General features: G+C 58.8%; 1 protein-coding gene across 1 annotated transcript; it reads left to right on the top strand.

The window, feature by feature from the left end:
- Positions 1–204: 204 nt before the first annotated feature.
- Positions 205–6,198, top strand: LOC116964899 (transcription factor HES-7). Its single transcript, XM_042802781.1, has 4 exons — positions 205–268; positions 2,252–2,347; positions 4,240–4,318; positions 5,522–6,198. Exons 1-4 carry the CDS (start codon positions 233–235, stop codon positions 6,196–6,198), a joined length of 888 nt encoding a protein of 295 aa, XP_042658715.1. The 5' UTR covers positions 205–232.
- The last annotated feature ends 9,690 nt before the right edge of the window (positions 6,199–15,888 follow it).

Below are 15,888 nucleotides of genomic sequence, written 5' to 3' on the forward strand. Positions count from 1 at the left end.
CCCCCCCCCCCCAGTGCTCCCCCTCTCCCGGCACCCCCATTTCCCCCCCCCCCCCAGTGCTCCCCCTCCCCGGCACCCCCATTTCCCCCCCCCAGCGCTCCCCTCCCCCCAGTGCCCCCAGTGCCCCCTCCCCCCAGTGCCCCCCCCCCCCCCGCGGGGCGGGGCCGCCCGGTCCCATAAAGGCTCCGTGGGGCGCCCCCCGCCCAGACCCGCCCGGCGCGGCCCCGGCACCATGAGCAGCGCCGCGGAGCCGCCCAGCGCCAGGAAGGTAACGGCGGATCGGCCCGGATCGGCCCGGCTCGGCCCGGCTCGGCCCGGCCCGCTTCCCGCCCCTTCAGCCCCGTTCAGCCCAGCCTGGACCTTAACCGGTACCGACCCCTTTGGCCCGGTTCAGACCGCTCTGGGCTTGGCCCGGTTCAACCCAGTTTGGACTTTAACTGGTTCAGACCCATTCGGTCTGGTTCAGCCCAATTCAGCCCACTTCAGGCTGGTTTGGGCTTGGCCCGGTTCAGCCCGGTTTGGGCTTGGCCTGGTTTGGACCCCTTTGGCTCAGTTCAGCCCATTTTGGACATTAACTGGTTCAGACCCATTTGGTCTGCTTTATCCTGGTCTGGCTTTGGTCTAGTTCAGCCCAGTTCGGCCCGGTTCAGCCCGGTTTGGGCTTGGCCTGGTTCAGACCCCAGTGGCTGGGTTCAGCCCAGTTTGGACTTTAACTGGTTCAGACCCATTTGGTCTGGTTCGGCCTGGTCTGGCTTTGGTCCAGTTCAGCCCATTTTGGCCCAGTTCAGCCCAGTCTGGGCTTGGCCCAGTTCTGACCCCTTTGGCTCGGTTCAACCCAGTTTGGACTGTAACTGGTTTGGACCCCTTTGGCCCAGTTCAGCCCAGTCTGGGCTTGGCCCAGTTCAGCCTGGTTTGGGCTTGTCCCAGTCCATGCCCCTTTGTCCCAGTTCAGCCCAGTTTGGACTTTAACTGGTTTGGATCAGTTTGGCCCAATTTGGGCTTGGCCCAGTTTGGGTTCAGCCACATTCAGCCCAGTTTGGCCTGGCTCAGCCCAGTTGGGGTTTGGCCTAGATCAGGCTTGGTCCAGTTTGGACTTTAACTGGTTTGTCCCCATTTAGCCCAGTTTGGCCCAGTTCAGCCTGGTTTGGGGCTTGGTCCTGTTTGTCCCCACTTGGCCCAGTTTGGGCTTGGGTCTGTGCAGCCAGATTGGTCCAGTCTGGGTTTGGCCCAGCTGGGACCGATTAGCATTTGACCCGGTTCAGCCTGGATTGGTCTTGGCCAGTTTGGCCCAGTTCAGCACAATTACAACCAGTTCGGGTTTGGCCCGTTCTGGTTTTGTGTGTGCTTGGCCCAGTTCAGGCCAGTTCCCAGTAAGGACTTGGCGTGGTTTGGCCCGGTTCAGCTCAGATTGGCCCACGTTGGCTCGTATTGGCCTGGTTCGACCCAGTTTGGTCCGGCTTCGCCCACGTTGGCTCATATTGGCCCGGTTCGGCCCCGTTTGGCCCGCTCTGGCCCGGCTCAGCTGGCCCAGTGAGTTCCTGCTGACCCAGGCCTAGCCCCATATGGCCCAGTTCAGCCCAGCCCACTTTGTTTTGGACCAGTTTGGTTCAGCTCGGTTGGACCTGACCAAGTTTGGCCCAGTTCGGCCCCATCCCAACCCCGTCTGCCCCCAGCCCGGGTTGGCCTGGTTTGACCCCGACTTGACCACTGGGAGCGAGTCGCCCCCAGACCGGTTTGGCCCCAGGACCCCAACTCACCCCGGCCCACCCGGGTCTAGCCCCGTGCTCGCCTGGCCCACTTTGGGTCAGCCTTGCCCCGGTCCAGGCTCTGACTTGTCCCCCCTTGTCCCCCTCTGTCCCCCTCTGTCCCCCTCTGTCCCCCTCTGTCCCCCTTTGGCCCCTTTGGCCCCTTTGCCCCCTTTGCCCCCTTTGTCCCCCTCTGTCCCCCTTGTCCCCCTTTGTCCCCCTTTGTCCCCCCTTGTCCCCCTTTGTCCCCCTTGTCCCCCCTTGTCCCCCTTTGTCCCCCTTTGTCCCCCTTTGGCCCCCTTGTCCCCCTTTGGCCCCCTTGTCCCCCTTTGGCCCCCTTGTCCCCCTTTGTCCCCCTTTGTCCCCCTTTGTCCCCCTTTGTCCCCCTCTGTCCCCCTTGTCCCCCTTTGCCCCCTTTGGCCCCCTTGTCCCCCTTTGGCCCCGTTTGGCCCCGTTTGGCCCCTTTGGCCCGGGCTCACTCTCGCTCTGCCCCTCCCCCCGGGCAGCTCCTGAAGCCGCTCATGGAGAAGCGTCGTCGCGACCGCATGAACCGCAGCCTCGACCGGCTCCGGCTGCTGCTGCTCGCGGCCACTCGCGACGAGGTGAGGCCCCGTCGCGACTCTCGCGCCTCTAGGGTGCCCCTGTCACTGCCCTGTCGTGACTATCGCGGCTCTATCGCACCTCTATCATGCCTCTATGGTGGCTCCATCGTGACTATTGCACCTCTATCACTGCCCTGTCATGACTATCGCGGCTCTATTGTGACTATCACACCTCTATCGTGCCTCTATGGTGGCTCCATCGTGACTATTGCACCTCTATCACTGCCCTGTCGTGACTATCGCGGCTCTATCGTGACTCTCGCACCTCTATCGTGCCTCTATGGTGGCTCCATCGTGACTATTGCACCTCTATCACTGCCCTGTCGTGACTATCGCGGCTCTATCGTGACTATCACACCTCTATCATGACCCTGTTGTGACTATCATGCCTCTATTGTGGCTCCATCACGACTCTCACACCTCTATCACTGCCCTGTTGCAACTATTATGGCTCTGTCGTGACTACCACACCTCTGTTGTGGCCCTGTTGCGACTATCACGCCTCTACCACATCTTTATGGTGGTTCCGTCATGACTCTCACACCTCTATCACTGCCCTGTCGTGACTATTGCACCTCTGTCACCACTATTGCGCCTTTATCGTGGCCCTGTTTTGACTAATGTGCCTCTACCATGGCTCTGTCACGACTATCGCACTCCTATCATGACTATTGTGCCTCCATCGTGACTATCACACCTCCATCCCTGCTCTGTCGTGACTGTCGTACCTCTGTTGTGGCTCTGTCACAACTGTCAGTTCTATTGCAGCTCTGTTGCGGCGCTCTCGTGACTATCACGGCTCTTCACAGCTTTATTGCGACTGTCACAACTCCATCACAGCTGTAAAGGCTCGACTGCGACTGTCACGGCTCTGTTGTGCGCTCTGTCAGGTTCCGTCAGGGCTATCCTGTGGCGTTATCACGATTAGTGCAGCTATCGTGACAGTTCTGGCTCTGTGGTGACTTTCACAGCTCTGTCTGGGCTCTATCATGACTATCAGGGCCTTATCATGACTATCATATCCTTTGGGACTTTGTCATGACTCTGCTGCGACCTGCTCACCGTTATTTGGTCTCTGTCGTGACAATATTGTGACTGGGGGGGCTCTGTTGTGACTGTGCTGACACTCAGGGCTCCCTTGGGAGGGGGGGTTCTATCACGATTATCCATCGCAATTGTCACCTCGTTATCCTGCCCGGCGCTGTGGCTGCAGCAGCTCCATCCTGGTGCCTCCTGCCACCGGCGGGGCTGTCACGGCCCTGTCGGGATGTTATCGGGGCTGTCAGGACGTTATCAGGACACGACCGCGACACTCCCGGGGGCTGTCGGGGCACTATCGGGATACTATCAGGGTTCTGTCGTGACTCTATCAGGGTACTATCAGGGTACTATCGGGACCGCGTTTGGGCTCTATCGGGATACTATCAGGGCTCTATCGGGATACTATCAGGGCTCTATCGGGATACTATCAGGGCACTATCGGGATACTATCAGGGCACTATCGGGATACTATCAGGGCACTATTGGGATACTATCAGGGCTCTATCACGATACTATCAGGACTGCATTTGGGTTCTGTGGTGGCACTATCAGGGCTCTGTCGGGACGTTACGGGGACCCTGTCGGGGTGATATCGGGATACTCTTGGGGCGTTATTGGGGCACTGTCACGACACAACTGGGATGCTCTGGGGGCTCTCCTGGGGCTCCTTTGGGTGCTGTCAGGACTATTGGGGTGCGATATGGGGGCTCTACCAGAGCAACATGGGGCCGCCCACCGCCCCCGCCCTGCCCCCACCGTCGCGGTTCATGTGACATGTGTCCCCCCCTCCCCTCCCCCCCCCCCCCCCACCCCCTCTCTCTCTCTCTCCCCTCCCCCCCCCACCCCCCCAGCGCCTTCGAAACCCCAAGGTGGAGAAGGCCGAGATCCTCCAGAAAACGGTGCAGTTCCTGCGGGATCAGCCCCTCTCAGGTCCGTGCCTCAGTTTCCCCCCACCCTGGGACACCTCCCCCCCACCCTGGGGCACCCCCTCCCTTCACTCTGTGCCTCAGTTTCCCCCCACCCTGGGACACCCCCTCCCTTCACTCTGTGCCTCAGTTTCCCCCCACCCTGGGACACCCCCTCCCTTCACTCTGTGCCTCAGTTTCCCCCCACCCTGGGGCACCCCCTCCCTTACCTCCGTGCCTCAGTTTCCCCCCACCCTGGGACACCCCCTCCCCTAACTCTGTGCCTCAGTTTCCCCCCACCCTGGGACACCCCCTCCCTTACCTCCGTGCCTCAGTTTCCCCCCACCCTGGGACACCCCCTCCCTTAACTCCGTGCCTCAGTTTCCCCCCACCCTGGGGCACCCCCTCCCCTAACTCCGTGCCTCAGTTTCCCCCCACCCTGGGACACCCCCTCCCTTACCTCCGTGCCTCAGTTTCCCCCCACCCTGGGGCACCCCCTCCCTTCACTCTGTGCCTCAGTTTCCCCCCACCCTGGGACACCTACCCCCCACCCTGGGGCACCCCCTCCCTTAACTCTGTGCCTCAGTTTCCCCCCACCCTGAGGCACCCCGTCCCTTACCTTCGTGCCTCAGTTTCCCCCCACCCTGGTTTCCCCCCACCCTGGGGCACATCCCCCCTTACCTCCGTGCCTCAGTTTCCCCCCACCCTGGGGCACCCCCTCCCTTCACTCTGTGCCTCAGTTTCCCCCCACCCTGGGGCACCCCCTCCCTTCACTCTGTGCCTCAGTTTCCCCCCACCCTGGGACACCCCCTCCCTTCACTCTGTGCCTCAGTTTCCCCCCACCCTGGGACACCCCCTCCCTTCACTCTGTGCCTCAGTTTCCCCCCACCCTGGGGCACCCCCTCCCTTAACTCTGTGCCTCAGTTTCCCCCCACCCTGGGGCACCCCCTCAGTTTCCCCCCACCCTGGGGCACCCCCTCCCTTCACTCCGTGCCTCAGTTTCCCCCCACCCTGGGGCACATCCCCCCTTAACTCCGTGCCTCAGTTTCCCCCCACCCTGGGGCACCCCCTCCCTTAACTCCGTGCCTCAGTTTCCCCCCACCCTGGGACCCCACCGCACAGCCACCCCCAGGGGAGGGGACACGCCGTGTTGTGGGTTCCTGGGCAGCTGCTGTGGGGCTGGGGGGGAGGCGGGCAGAGGGGGTCACCATGTTTCTCTCCGGCACAGAGCCCTCGGGGATGGAGGAGCTGTTCCTGCGGCGCTACCGCAGTGGCTACCGGGAGTGCCTGGCCCGCGCCGCCCGCTTCCTGCAGGCCGTCCCAGCGACGCCCCCCTGTCCCGTCCCGGGCCCTGCGGCCGTCGGTCCCCCAACGCTCACCGCTGGCCCCGCTGACAGCGCCGGGCCCGCCGGCCGCCATGGACTGCCTGCGCCGCGGGTGGGGCCTGGCTGCCCCGGTTACCACGGTTACGGGCCCGGTTACCACCGCTTCGGGCCCACTCCAGGGCCTAGTGTGGGGCCTACTCACAGGCCTGACTGTGGCCCCGGTTATCGCCCCGGCGACGGCCCCGGTTGCCCCGGCGACGGTCCCGGTTGCCCCGGTGATGGTCCCTGTTGCCCCGGCGACAGCCCCGGTTGCCCCGGTGATGGTCCCTGTTGCCCCGGCGACAGGTCCGGGTGTCCCGGTTACCACGGTTACGGGCCTGGTCCGGGGCCTACTTTCGGGCCTACTTTCGGGCCTACTTTCGGGCCTAGTTGTGGTCCCAGCCTGGGGTCCCAGCATGGCCCCGGCAGCAGCCCCGGCGGCCACGAGGACTCTCGGCAGCGCTGCCCCAAGGAGGAGGCGCCGGGGGAGGGCGAGGGGCGGCTGGGTCCACCCTGCCATGTCTGGAGACCCTGGCCCTGAGCAGTGGGTGCTCAGCCACGGGGCAGCGGGCGGTGGGGAGAGGGGGCGGCGGTGATCCCGTACTGGGAGGGTGGGGGGAGACTGGGGGGGCTGGGAGGAAAGGGGGGACTGGTGTGCTGGGAGGAAGGCAGGATTCTTGGGCGCTCTGCGGGGAGGAGGGCCCTTAGCACCGGGAGGGCAGGAGTAAACGGGAGTGCTGGGAGGAGGGAGACTTTAACAAGTATGCTGGGAGCGTGGCGGTTTTCCCCGGTCTGCTGAGAGGAGGCTGGGTTTTTCACTGGTATATTGTGAGCGTAGGGGCTGGTGGTTTGTATACTGGGAAATTGGGTTTTTTTGAACTGGTATACTGGGAAGACGGGGGTTCTTAACTGGCGTACTGGGAGGAAGACTGCTTTTTCACTGGTATGGTGGGAGGAAGGCCCTTTTCACTGGCGTGCTGGGAGAACAGAGTTTTTTCGCTGGTATACTGGCGGGACTGAGCTTTATTACTGGTATACTGGAAGGATGTGAAAGTTTTAACTGGTATGCTGGAAAGAAGGCATGTTTTCACTGGTATACTGGGAGGACAAGGCTCTGTTACTGGGGGAGGATACAGTGATTTTGCTGGTACACTGGGAGGACAGGGGTTTTCTTTTTCACTAGCGTACTAGAAATACGTTTTTTGACAGGTATACTGGGGAACAGGTGGTTTTAACTGGTACACTGGGAAGAAGGGGACTTTTCCTTAGTGTACTGGGAGGGTGGTGGCTCTTTGCTGCTATACTGGGAGGATGGAAGTTTTTAACTGGTATGCTGGGAGGATGGGGAAGTTTACCGATACACTGGGAGGAAGGTGGGTTTTTCACTGGTATACTGGGAGGATGAGGGACTTAGCCCTGGAGCGACCCCTCTTTTACCCCAGAGGTGGTGTTAATCCAGTTTTCCCGGAGTTGGTTGACTGCCTTCAAATCTAGGGTTTCTGCCCCAAAAAACAGCCCCAGGTCCTGGAGACTGAGGAGGAGGGGGACCCTTCCTCCATCCTCCCTTGAGGGAGGATCCGAGTCCTGGCCAGAAATTGGGAGGACTGGGAATGGCTCTGGGTGGCATTGTATGGGGAGCTTGAGGCTGGTTTGGGGGTGAAAAGGTGATGTTTTTGGGGTCTGTTAACACTTTCTTCCCAGTACAGGTGGAGCCTTGGGATCCCAGCCAGCCCCAGATCCCAAATTGGGAGGGTGTTAAAAGGGGGTGGGAAAAGGGGTGGGGGGAAAATATCTCTTTTTTGTTATAACCTTTTTTTTTTTTTTTTTCCTCTTTCCTGTACCTGATTTGTGTTCCCTTCTCCCTTTTTTCCTGTATTTCTGGGGGAAAAAATAATATAATTCAAATACAGAATGTGTTGCATCCTGGTATTGCCTGGCTTCTTCTGGCATCGGTGGGGCTGCGTGACACTGGGGAGCCCCCACTCAGGCACCGACCCTATGGGGGGGGGGGGCGCCTATGGGGAGGTAACGTAGCCATGAGCTAAAAATGAGCTCAAAAGAAATATTATTTCACAGAATGGTTGAGGTTGGATGGCACCTCTGGAGGTCATCCGGTCCAGCGGCCAGCTGGAGCCGGTGGCCCGCGATCATGCCCAGATGGCTTTTGAGTATCTCCAGGGTTGGAGGCTCCACAACCTCTCTGGGCAGCCTGAGCTGGCGCTCGGTCGCTCTCACCCTTCACAAGGCGTTTCCTGATGATCAGAGGGAACCTCCTGTGTGTGTTCGGGCCTGTTGCCTCTGGTCCTGGCACTGGGTACCACTGAGAAGAGCTTGGCTCCATCTCCACGCTCACGGCAGCGGGGTTGGAGTAGATGGCCTTTAGAGGTCCCTTCCAACCCACCCCAATCCACGATCTGTACGGCCTCCGCGTGAGGTTCAGCAGACCACATCTCCCCACGGCTCCTCTGTCAGTTGGAGGAGGCGGTTGTCAACGAGGTTCGCCAGGAACCTGCTGGATTGGAGTCATAGAATCATTTCGGTGGGAGAAGACCCTTAAGATCTTCGAGTCCAACTGTAAACTTAACTCTGCCAACTCCACCACTAACCCATGTCCCTAAGCACCATGTCCACATGTCCTTTGAATACCTCCAGGGCTGGTGACTCGGCCACTTCCCTGAGCAGCCTGTTCCAATGCTTGGCAGCCCTTTCCATGAGGGAAGTTTTCCTAATATCCAATCTAAACCTCCCCTGGTGCAGCTTGAGGCTGTTTCCTCTTGTCCTATCCCTTGTTACTTGGGAAAAGAGACTGACCTCCACCTCTCTACAACCTCCTTTCACGTGGTTGCAGAGGGCGGTAAGGTCTCCCCTGAGCCTCCTTTTCTCCAGGTTAAACAACCCCAGCTCCCTCAGCCACTCCTCATATGACCTTCACCAGCTCCCTTGCTCTGCTTCGGGCACTCGTGGTCAGGCTGGTTGAGGTCCTCCATGAGCACCAGGGCCTGTGGATGTGAGGGTGCTCCTCTGTCTGTAGAGGGCCTCAGCTGCTTGTTCCTCCTGGCCTGTAGCAGACAACAACTACAACGTCACCGTTGCCTGTTCTCGCGTCCGTCCTAACCCGGGAGGTCTCCGTTGGTTCCTCATCCATCTCCGTGGAAACGTCCCACGCGCTCCATAAAGGGGCAACTTTTCTGGTCCTTCCTAAGGAGTGTGTGTGCCTCCACTGCAACGCCCCAGTCACGGGAACCGTCCCGCCACGTATTCGCGATCCCCACAAGATCACTGGGGACAGGTCTCCGACTCATCACACTTATTCCCCATGCTGCCCCCCGTTTATAGGCAGAGAAGTGTGTCCTACACTCAGCATCTCCATTATCAGCTACAAACAACAGGCTCAGGGCGTTTTCTTGTATGGTGCTTTTCACGTTTGCCAATGTTCCTAATGCAACTTCATTATGGTTTAAAAAAAAACAAACCCAAACCCCCAAAACCAAATAAATCAGACCATAGATCTTGGTCATGTCACACTGTCAAGAGTATTTTGATCTGTCCGAGATGTGAGCAGTCACAGAGAAAATACACTTTTTTTTTTTTTTTTTTCCAAACAAATTTTATTTTTTTTTGTAACTGGAAGGGGAGATAATAAATTTTGGTGATAGATAAAATTCAGCTTTTGGGAGACATATTGTCTACCTAAAAAAATAAAAGTTACTAGTTTGCAGACATAAGCAACTGCTCTACATTCATGACTGTAGTTCAAACTGTCATGAAACTTCTTCCTACAGCACCAGGCTCCACCTCAGTTTCTGTTTATACTTTCACTGTGTCCTGGGTGGGGCTGGACTCGAGTTCCTGTTGGTTTTAGCAGCGGGAGGAGCTGCAGCCCCCTGAGACCCCCGGGGCTGCCCAGGGCCCAGTGCCCTCACCTGTGTGCGGGGGCGGGGGGAGCACAGCTGGAGGGCTGGGCCCCGATTGGCCGATAGCCCATGTCATGTGACATCATGCTCACCATATAAAGGCAGGAGCGGGGCAGGAGGGGCTCTCACTTCCGGGGGTGTGGCTGTGGGGTCTGTGTGTTGGGGATCAGCAGGCGGTCGGCGGGAGGTGAGCGGCTGTGTGGTACGTTACCCGTTGGTACTGCTGTCAGCGTGTTGTTCTGTCACTGTTATTAAACTGTTTTTATCTCAACCCCCGAGTCTCCCTTTGCCCCCCGATTCCCTCCCCACTCCCAAGTGGGGGGAGGGTGGGTGAGCGGCTGCGGGGCGTTTAGCTGCTGAGTAGGCTCAAACCACAACACGCTAGCAACAAAGGAGATTATTATTTTTAACTCTTACACACAGTAATAACATTCATGTTCCATTCACGTCGGGGCCTTGTGAGACCTTGAGACGCATCTGCGCCGCTTCTGAGGTCTCCAGCAGCGGCTGCTCTTTCCAGCTTCGTGACAAGTCAGTCCCGTGTTTACAGGGGGAGCTGTAAAATTTCTTTGTCCTTTGATCCAGCGTCAATTTAGCTGGGAACATGGTCATGATAGTGACTATTGTGGCTGTAACTAACAAAGAAACAGAAATAACACCAAGATTCAGTTTCAGACCATGGTCCTTCTCTCTGCAGTGTGTCACACCTGGCCCCAAAAGTGCTATTTTGGCCTATTTTTAAATATGCAGGTGGATGAAGGTCTGTCCAGGTATCAGCAGATGGAGTTTATGCCATGTCTACAATATCTTGGATCTCCTATGGGTACGTTGAAAATGAATTTTAAACACGTTTTCTGCTTTTCCAGGGGAATGCAATAGTTCAGTTTAAAATATTTCAAGACTCGGCTAGCAAACAAAGTCAAAATTTCTTGTTGTAAATTGTTACATAGTGAAAACAACTGATTTTTGAGACCAGGCTCACTGTGGGACAAACCTTCTTCAAGGCTGCCTGCTACGGGACCCATTGGCTGGGCTTCTGCCAAGCCCAGTGGGCTCCCATTTACTCAAGTGGCAAATAAAGAAAAAAAAAAAAAAAAAGGCGAAAAGGGATCGCCTAAAGGATGTCAGCGGGATACTTTATTAATTCAGCAAGTAGGAAGATGTGATGGCTTCTGCTTGAAGGTCAACACGCTCTTAGTACAAGGAGGAGTCCTGGTCTCCAACTCCTGCGTCAGGAGACTCTGAACTTTCTTTATTTTTAGCGTAAAAATAGAAAAAATAACCCCAAAAGCACCTGCCCTGCCCTCCAGGTGAGCCCTACGGGTGGAGGTGCAGGAAAATTTTTCTTTTCCTTTTTCTGTTTTTTGGTGGTTTCTGAATGAGTCTTTTCAGTATGGAGTGAGTTTTGTAATGTGATTTTTAAAATTTAAGTTTTTTTTTTTTTTTTTTCTTCTTTTTCCCCTCTGAATGCCTAGGGTAGGTGTTTTGTCATTTTGGTGAGAGAGGTAGATTTTAGTGGTGGGCACATCATCCTTAGTGGCTGATTTTTGTTTGAGGTTGGAGTTTGATCCTGGGAGGTCACAGGAACCTTTGCTGAATTGGAACCAGTGTTCTTACTTTCATGGATTTGCCAGAATTCCCTTGTCTCCAACTGATATTTGGGACATAAGTGGCTCTCAATTCCTGCAAATCTAATTTAGACACAAGAAAATACCCCTGTTTTTATAAAATTTTTACTTGTTTTTGCAGCCTCTGTGTGGTGAGTTGACCCAGGTGCCCACGAAAGCTGCTCTATCACTCCCATCCTCTGCTGGACAGGGGAGAGAAAATACAACAAAAAGCTCTTGGGTCGAGATAAGGACGGGGAGATGACTCAGTAATTGCCATCACGAGCAAACCAGACTTGATTTTATGTGCTGGGTTTGAGTGAGTGGTGGGGTTTTTGGTAGCAGGGGAGGGGCCTACAGTGGTGGTCCCTGTGAGAAGCTTCTCAAAGCTCCCCCAGCTCCACGTCAGACCCACTTCTGGCCAAGGCGGAACCAGGCACAACGGTGTCTGAGCCTCTGCGATAATGTATTTAAGACGGGGAACCTAGAAGGGGGTTGGGACTTGTGAGGAGGAGTTACGAGAAGGATGAATGCTGAGGTCAGTGGAAGAAAGGAGGAGGAGAGGAGGTGCACCAGTGCAGAGACCCCGCCTTGTACCCCACGGCGCGACTGCAGGGCCGCCCTGCCTGCCACCCAGGGAGGTTACTGGTGGAGCAGATGCCCGTGGAGCACCCCGTGCTGCCTCAGGTGATTGCGCCTGAAGGGTGCCAGGACCCTGTGGCAAAAAGCAGCTCCCGCTATTGTAGTTTGGTGCTGGGAGGATTGCAACGTGTGGGGAGGAACCTATGCCAGAGCAGCTCGGGAAGGACTGAAGGCGGAGGAAAGTTTGTGGAGGACTGTCTCCTGTGAGAGGGCAGAGGAGCTGGAGCAGAGGGAGGAAGTTCCAGAACTTCCCCCCCATGGTAACGCCTCTCACTGTCCTACCCTGTTTTTAAGTGGTGTTGTTGTTGCTAGTGTCTGAATTAACTTTATATTCTTTTTTTTCTTCCCCTAATGAGTCTGTCTTTTCCTTGTGGCCATAATAGGTGAGTCATCCCTCCCTGTCCTTATCTCCATCCCTGAGCCTTTTGCTTCATTTTCTCCTTCCCAGTGCTAGGAGGGAAAGGGGGCATGAATGGCTGCGTCATGCTCAGTTGTCCTCTGGGCTCAAACCATGACACTTGGGGAAATTAGTTTAATTTATTACCAATCAAATCAGAGTAAGATAATGAGAAATACAGCCACATTTTAAAAACAACTTCCCTCCACCCCTCCCTTCTTACTGGGATCAGCTTTGCTCCCAATTTCTCTCCCTTCTCCCCTGCAAGGGTGCAGGGGATGGGGGTTGCAGTAAGTTTGTCATGTCTCTTCTGCTGCTTCCTCCTCAGGGCAAGGACTCCTCACACTCCTCCTCTGCTCCAGCGTGGGCTCCCTCCCACAGAAGGTAGTCCTCTGTGAACCGCTCCAGCATGGGTTCCTGCCGTGGGCTGCAGTCTTCCCAGTGATGAACTGCTCCAGCAGTGGGGTCCACGAGTCCTGCCAGGAGCCTGCTCCAGTGTTGGCTTTGCACGGAGTCACAGCCTCCTTTAGTCATCCATCTGCTCCAATGTGGGGTCCTCCACAGTCTGCAGGGGGGTGTCTGCTCCACCATGGACCTCCGTGGGCTGCAGGTGGGCATCTGCTCCAATGTGGGGTCCTCCACGGGCTGCAGGGGGGTGTCTGCTCCAATGTGGGGTCCTCCATGGGCTGCAGGGGGGTGTCTGCTCCAATGTGGGGTCCTCCATAGGTGCAGGGGGGTGTCTGCTCCACCATGGACCTCCGTGGGCTGCAGGTGGGTGTCTGCTCCAATGTGGGGTCCTCCACGGGCTGCAGGTGGGTGTCTGCTCCACCATGGGCCTCCGTGGGCTGCAGGTGGGCATCTGCTCCAATGTGGGGTCCTCCATGGGCTGCAGGTGGGTGTCTGCTCCAATGTGGGGTCCTCCACAGTCTGCAGGGAGGTGTCTGCTCCACCATGGGCCTCCGTGGGCTGCAGGTGGGTGTCTGCTCCAATGTGGGATCCTCCGTGGGCTGCAGGGGGGTGTCTGCTCCACCATGGACCTCCGTGGGCTGCAGGTGGGTGTCTGCTCCAATGTGGGGTCCTCCGTGGGCTGCAGGTGGGTGTCTGCTCCAATGTGGGGTCCTCCGTGGGCTGCAGGTGGGTGTCTGCTCCAATGTGGGGTCCTCCGTGGGTGCAGGGGGGTGTCTGCTCCACCATGGACCTCCGTGGGCTGCAGGTGGGCATCTGCTCCAATGTGGGGTCCTCTGTGGGCTGCAGGGGGGTGTCTGCTCCAATGTGGGGTCCTCCGTGGGCTGCAGGGGGGTGTCTGCTCCACCATGGACCTCCGTGGGCTGCAGGTGGGTGTCTGCTCCACCATGGACCTCCGTGGGCTGCAGGGGGGTGTCTGCTCCAATGTGGGGTCCTCCGTGGGTGCAGGGGGGTGTCTGCTCCACCATGGACCTCCGTGGGCTGCAGGTGGGCATCTGCTCCAATGTGGGGTCCTCTGTGGGCTGCAGGGGGGTGTCTGCTCCAATGTGGGGTCCTCCGTGGGCTGCAGGGGGGTGTCTGCTCCACCATGGACCTCCGTGGGCTGCAGGGGGGTGTCTGCTCCAATGTGGGGTCCTCCGTGGGCTGCAGGTGGGTGTCTGCTCCACCATGGACCTCCGTGGGCTGCAGGTGGGCATCTGCTCCAATGTGGGGTCCTCCATGGGCTGCAGGGGGGTGTCTGCTCCACCATGGGCCTCCGTGGGCTGCAGGTGGGCATCTGCTCCAATGTGGGGTCCTCCGTGGGCTGCAGGGGGGTGTCTGCTCCACCATGGACCTCCGTGGGCTGCAGGTGGGCATCTGCTCCAATGTGGGGTCCTCCGTGGGCTGCAGGGGGGTGTCTGCTCCACCATGGAGCTTCACGGGCTGCAGGTGGGTGTCTGCTCCAATGTGGGGTCCTCCGTGGGCTGCAGGGAGGTGTCTGCTCCACCATGGACCTCCGTGGGCTGCAGGTGGGTGTCTGCTCCAATGTGGGGTCCTCCATGGGCTGCAGGTGGGTGTCTGCTCCAATGTGGGGTCCTCCGTGGGCTGCAGGTGGGTGTCTGCTCCAATGTGGGGTCCTCCACGGGCTGCAGGTGGGCATCTGCTCCAATGTGGGGTCCTCCATGGGCTGCAGGGGGGTGTCTGCTCCACCATGGACCTCCGTGGGCTGCAGGTGGGCATCTGCTCCAATGTGGGGTCCTCCACGGGCTGCAGGTGGGTGTCTGCTCCAATGTGGGGTCCTCCGTGGGCTGCAGGGGGGTGTCTGCTCCAATGTGGGGTCCTCCACAGTCTGCAGGGAGGTGTCTGCTCCACCATGGACCTCCGTGGGCTGCAGGTGGGTGTCTGCTCCTATGTGGGGTCCTCCATGGGCTGCAGGTGGGTGTCTGCTCCAATGTGGGGTCCTCCATGGGCTGCAGGGGGGTGTCTGCTCCACCATGGACCTCCGTGGGCTGCAGGTGGGTGTCTGCTCCAATGTGGGGTCCTCCGTGGGCTGCAGGGGGGTGTCTGCTCCACCATGGGCCTCCGTGGGCTGCAGGTGGGTGTCTGCTCCACCATGGGCCTCCATGGGCTGCAGGTGGGTGTCTGCTCCAATGTGGGGTCCTCCGTGGGCTGCAGGTGGGCATCTGCTCCAATGTGGGGTCCTCCATGGGCTGCAGGGGGGTGTCTGCTCCACCATGGACCTCCGTGGGCTGCAGGTGGGCATCTGCTCCAATGTGGGGTCCTCCACGGGCTGCAGGTGGGTGTCTGCTCCAATGTGGGGTCCTCCGTGGGCTGCAGGGGGGTGTCTGCTCCACCATGGAGCTTCACGGGCTGCAGGGGGGTGTCTGCTCCAATGTGGGGTCCTCCACAGTCTGCAGGGAGGTGTCTGCTCCACCATGGGCCTCCGTGGGCTGCAGGTGGGTGTCTGCTCCTATGTGGGGTCCTCCATGGGCTGCAGGTGGGTGTCTGCTCCAATGTGGGGTCCTCCATGGGCTGCAGGGGGGTGTCTGCTCCACCATGGGCCTCCGTGGGCTGCAGGTGGGCATCTGCTCCAATGTGGGGTCCTCCATGGGCTGCAGGTGGGTGTCTGCTCCAATGTGGGGTCCTCCATGGGCTGCAGGGGGGTGTCTGCTCCACCATGGGCCTCCGTGGGCTGCAGGTGGGCATCTGCTCCAATGTGGGGTCCTCCGTGGGCTGCAGGGGGGTGTCTGCTCCACCATGGGCCTCCATGGGCTGCAGGGGGGTGTCTGCTCCAATGTGGGGTCCTCCACGGGCTGCAGGGGGGTGTCTGCTCCACCATGGACCTCCGTGGGCTGCAGGTGGGTGTCTGCTCCACCATGGGCCTCCATGGGCTGCAGGTGGGCATCTGCTCCAATGTGGGGTCCTCCACAGTCTGCAGGGGGGTGTCTGCTCCACCATGGACCTCCGTGGGCTGCAGGTGGGTGTCTGCTCCAATGTGGGGTCCTCCACGGGCTGCAGGGGGGTGTCTGCTCCAATGTGGGGTCCTCCACGGGCTGCAGGGGGGTGTCTGCTCCAATGTGGGGTCCTCCGTGGGTGCAGGGGGGTGTCTGCTCCAATGTGGGGTCCTCCACAGTCTGCAGGGGGGTGTCTGTTCCACCATGGAGCTTCACGGGCTGCAGGGGGGTGTCTGCTCCTATGTGGGGTCCTCCATGGGCTGCAGGTGGGTG

This window comes from Tyto alba, unplaced genomic scaffold (assembly GCF_018691265.1).
Source record: "Tyto alba isolate M040663 unplaced genomic scaffold, T.alba_DEE_v4.0 Super-Scaffold_100000100078, whole genome shotgun sequence".
NCBI classification, from domain to species: domain Eukaryota; kingdom Metazoa; phylum Chordata; class Aves; order Strigiformes; family Tytonidae; genus Tyto; species Tyto alba.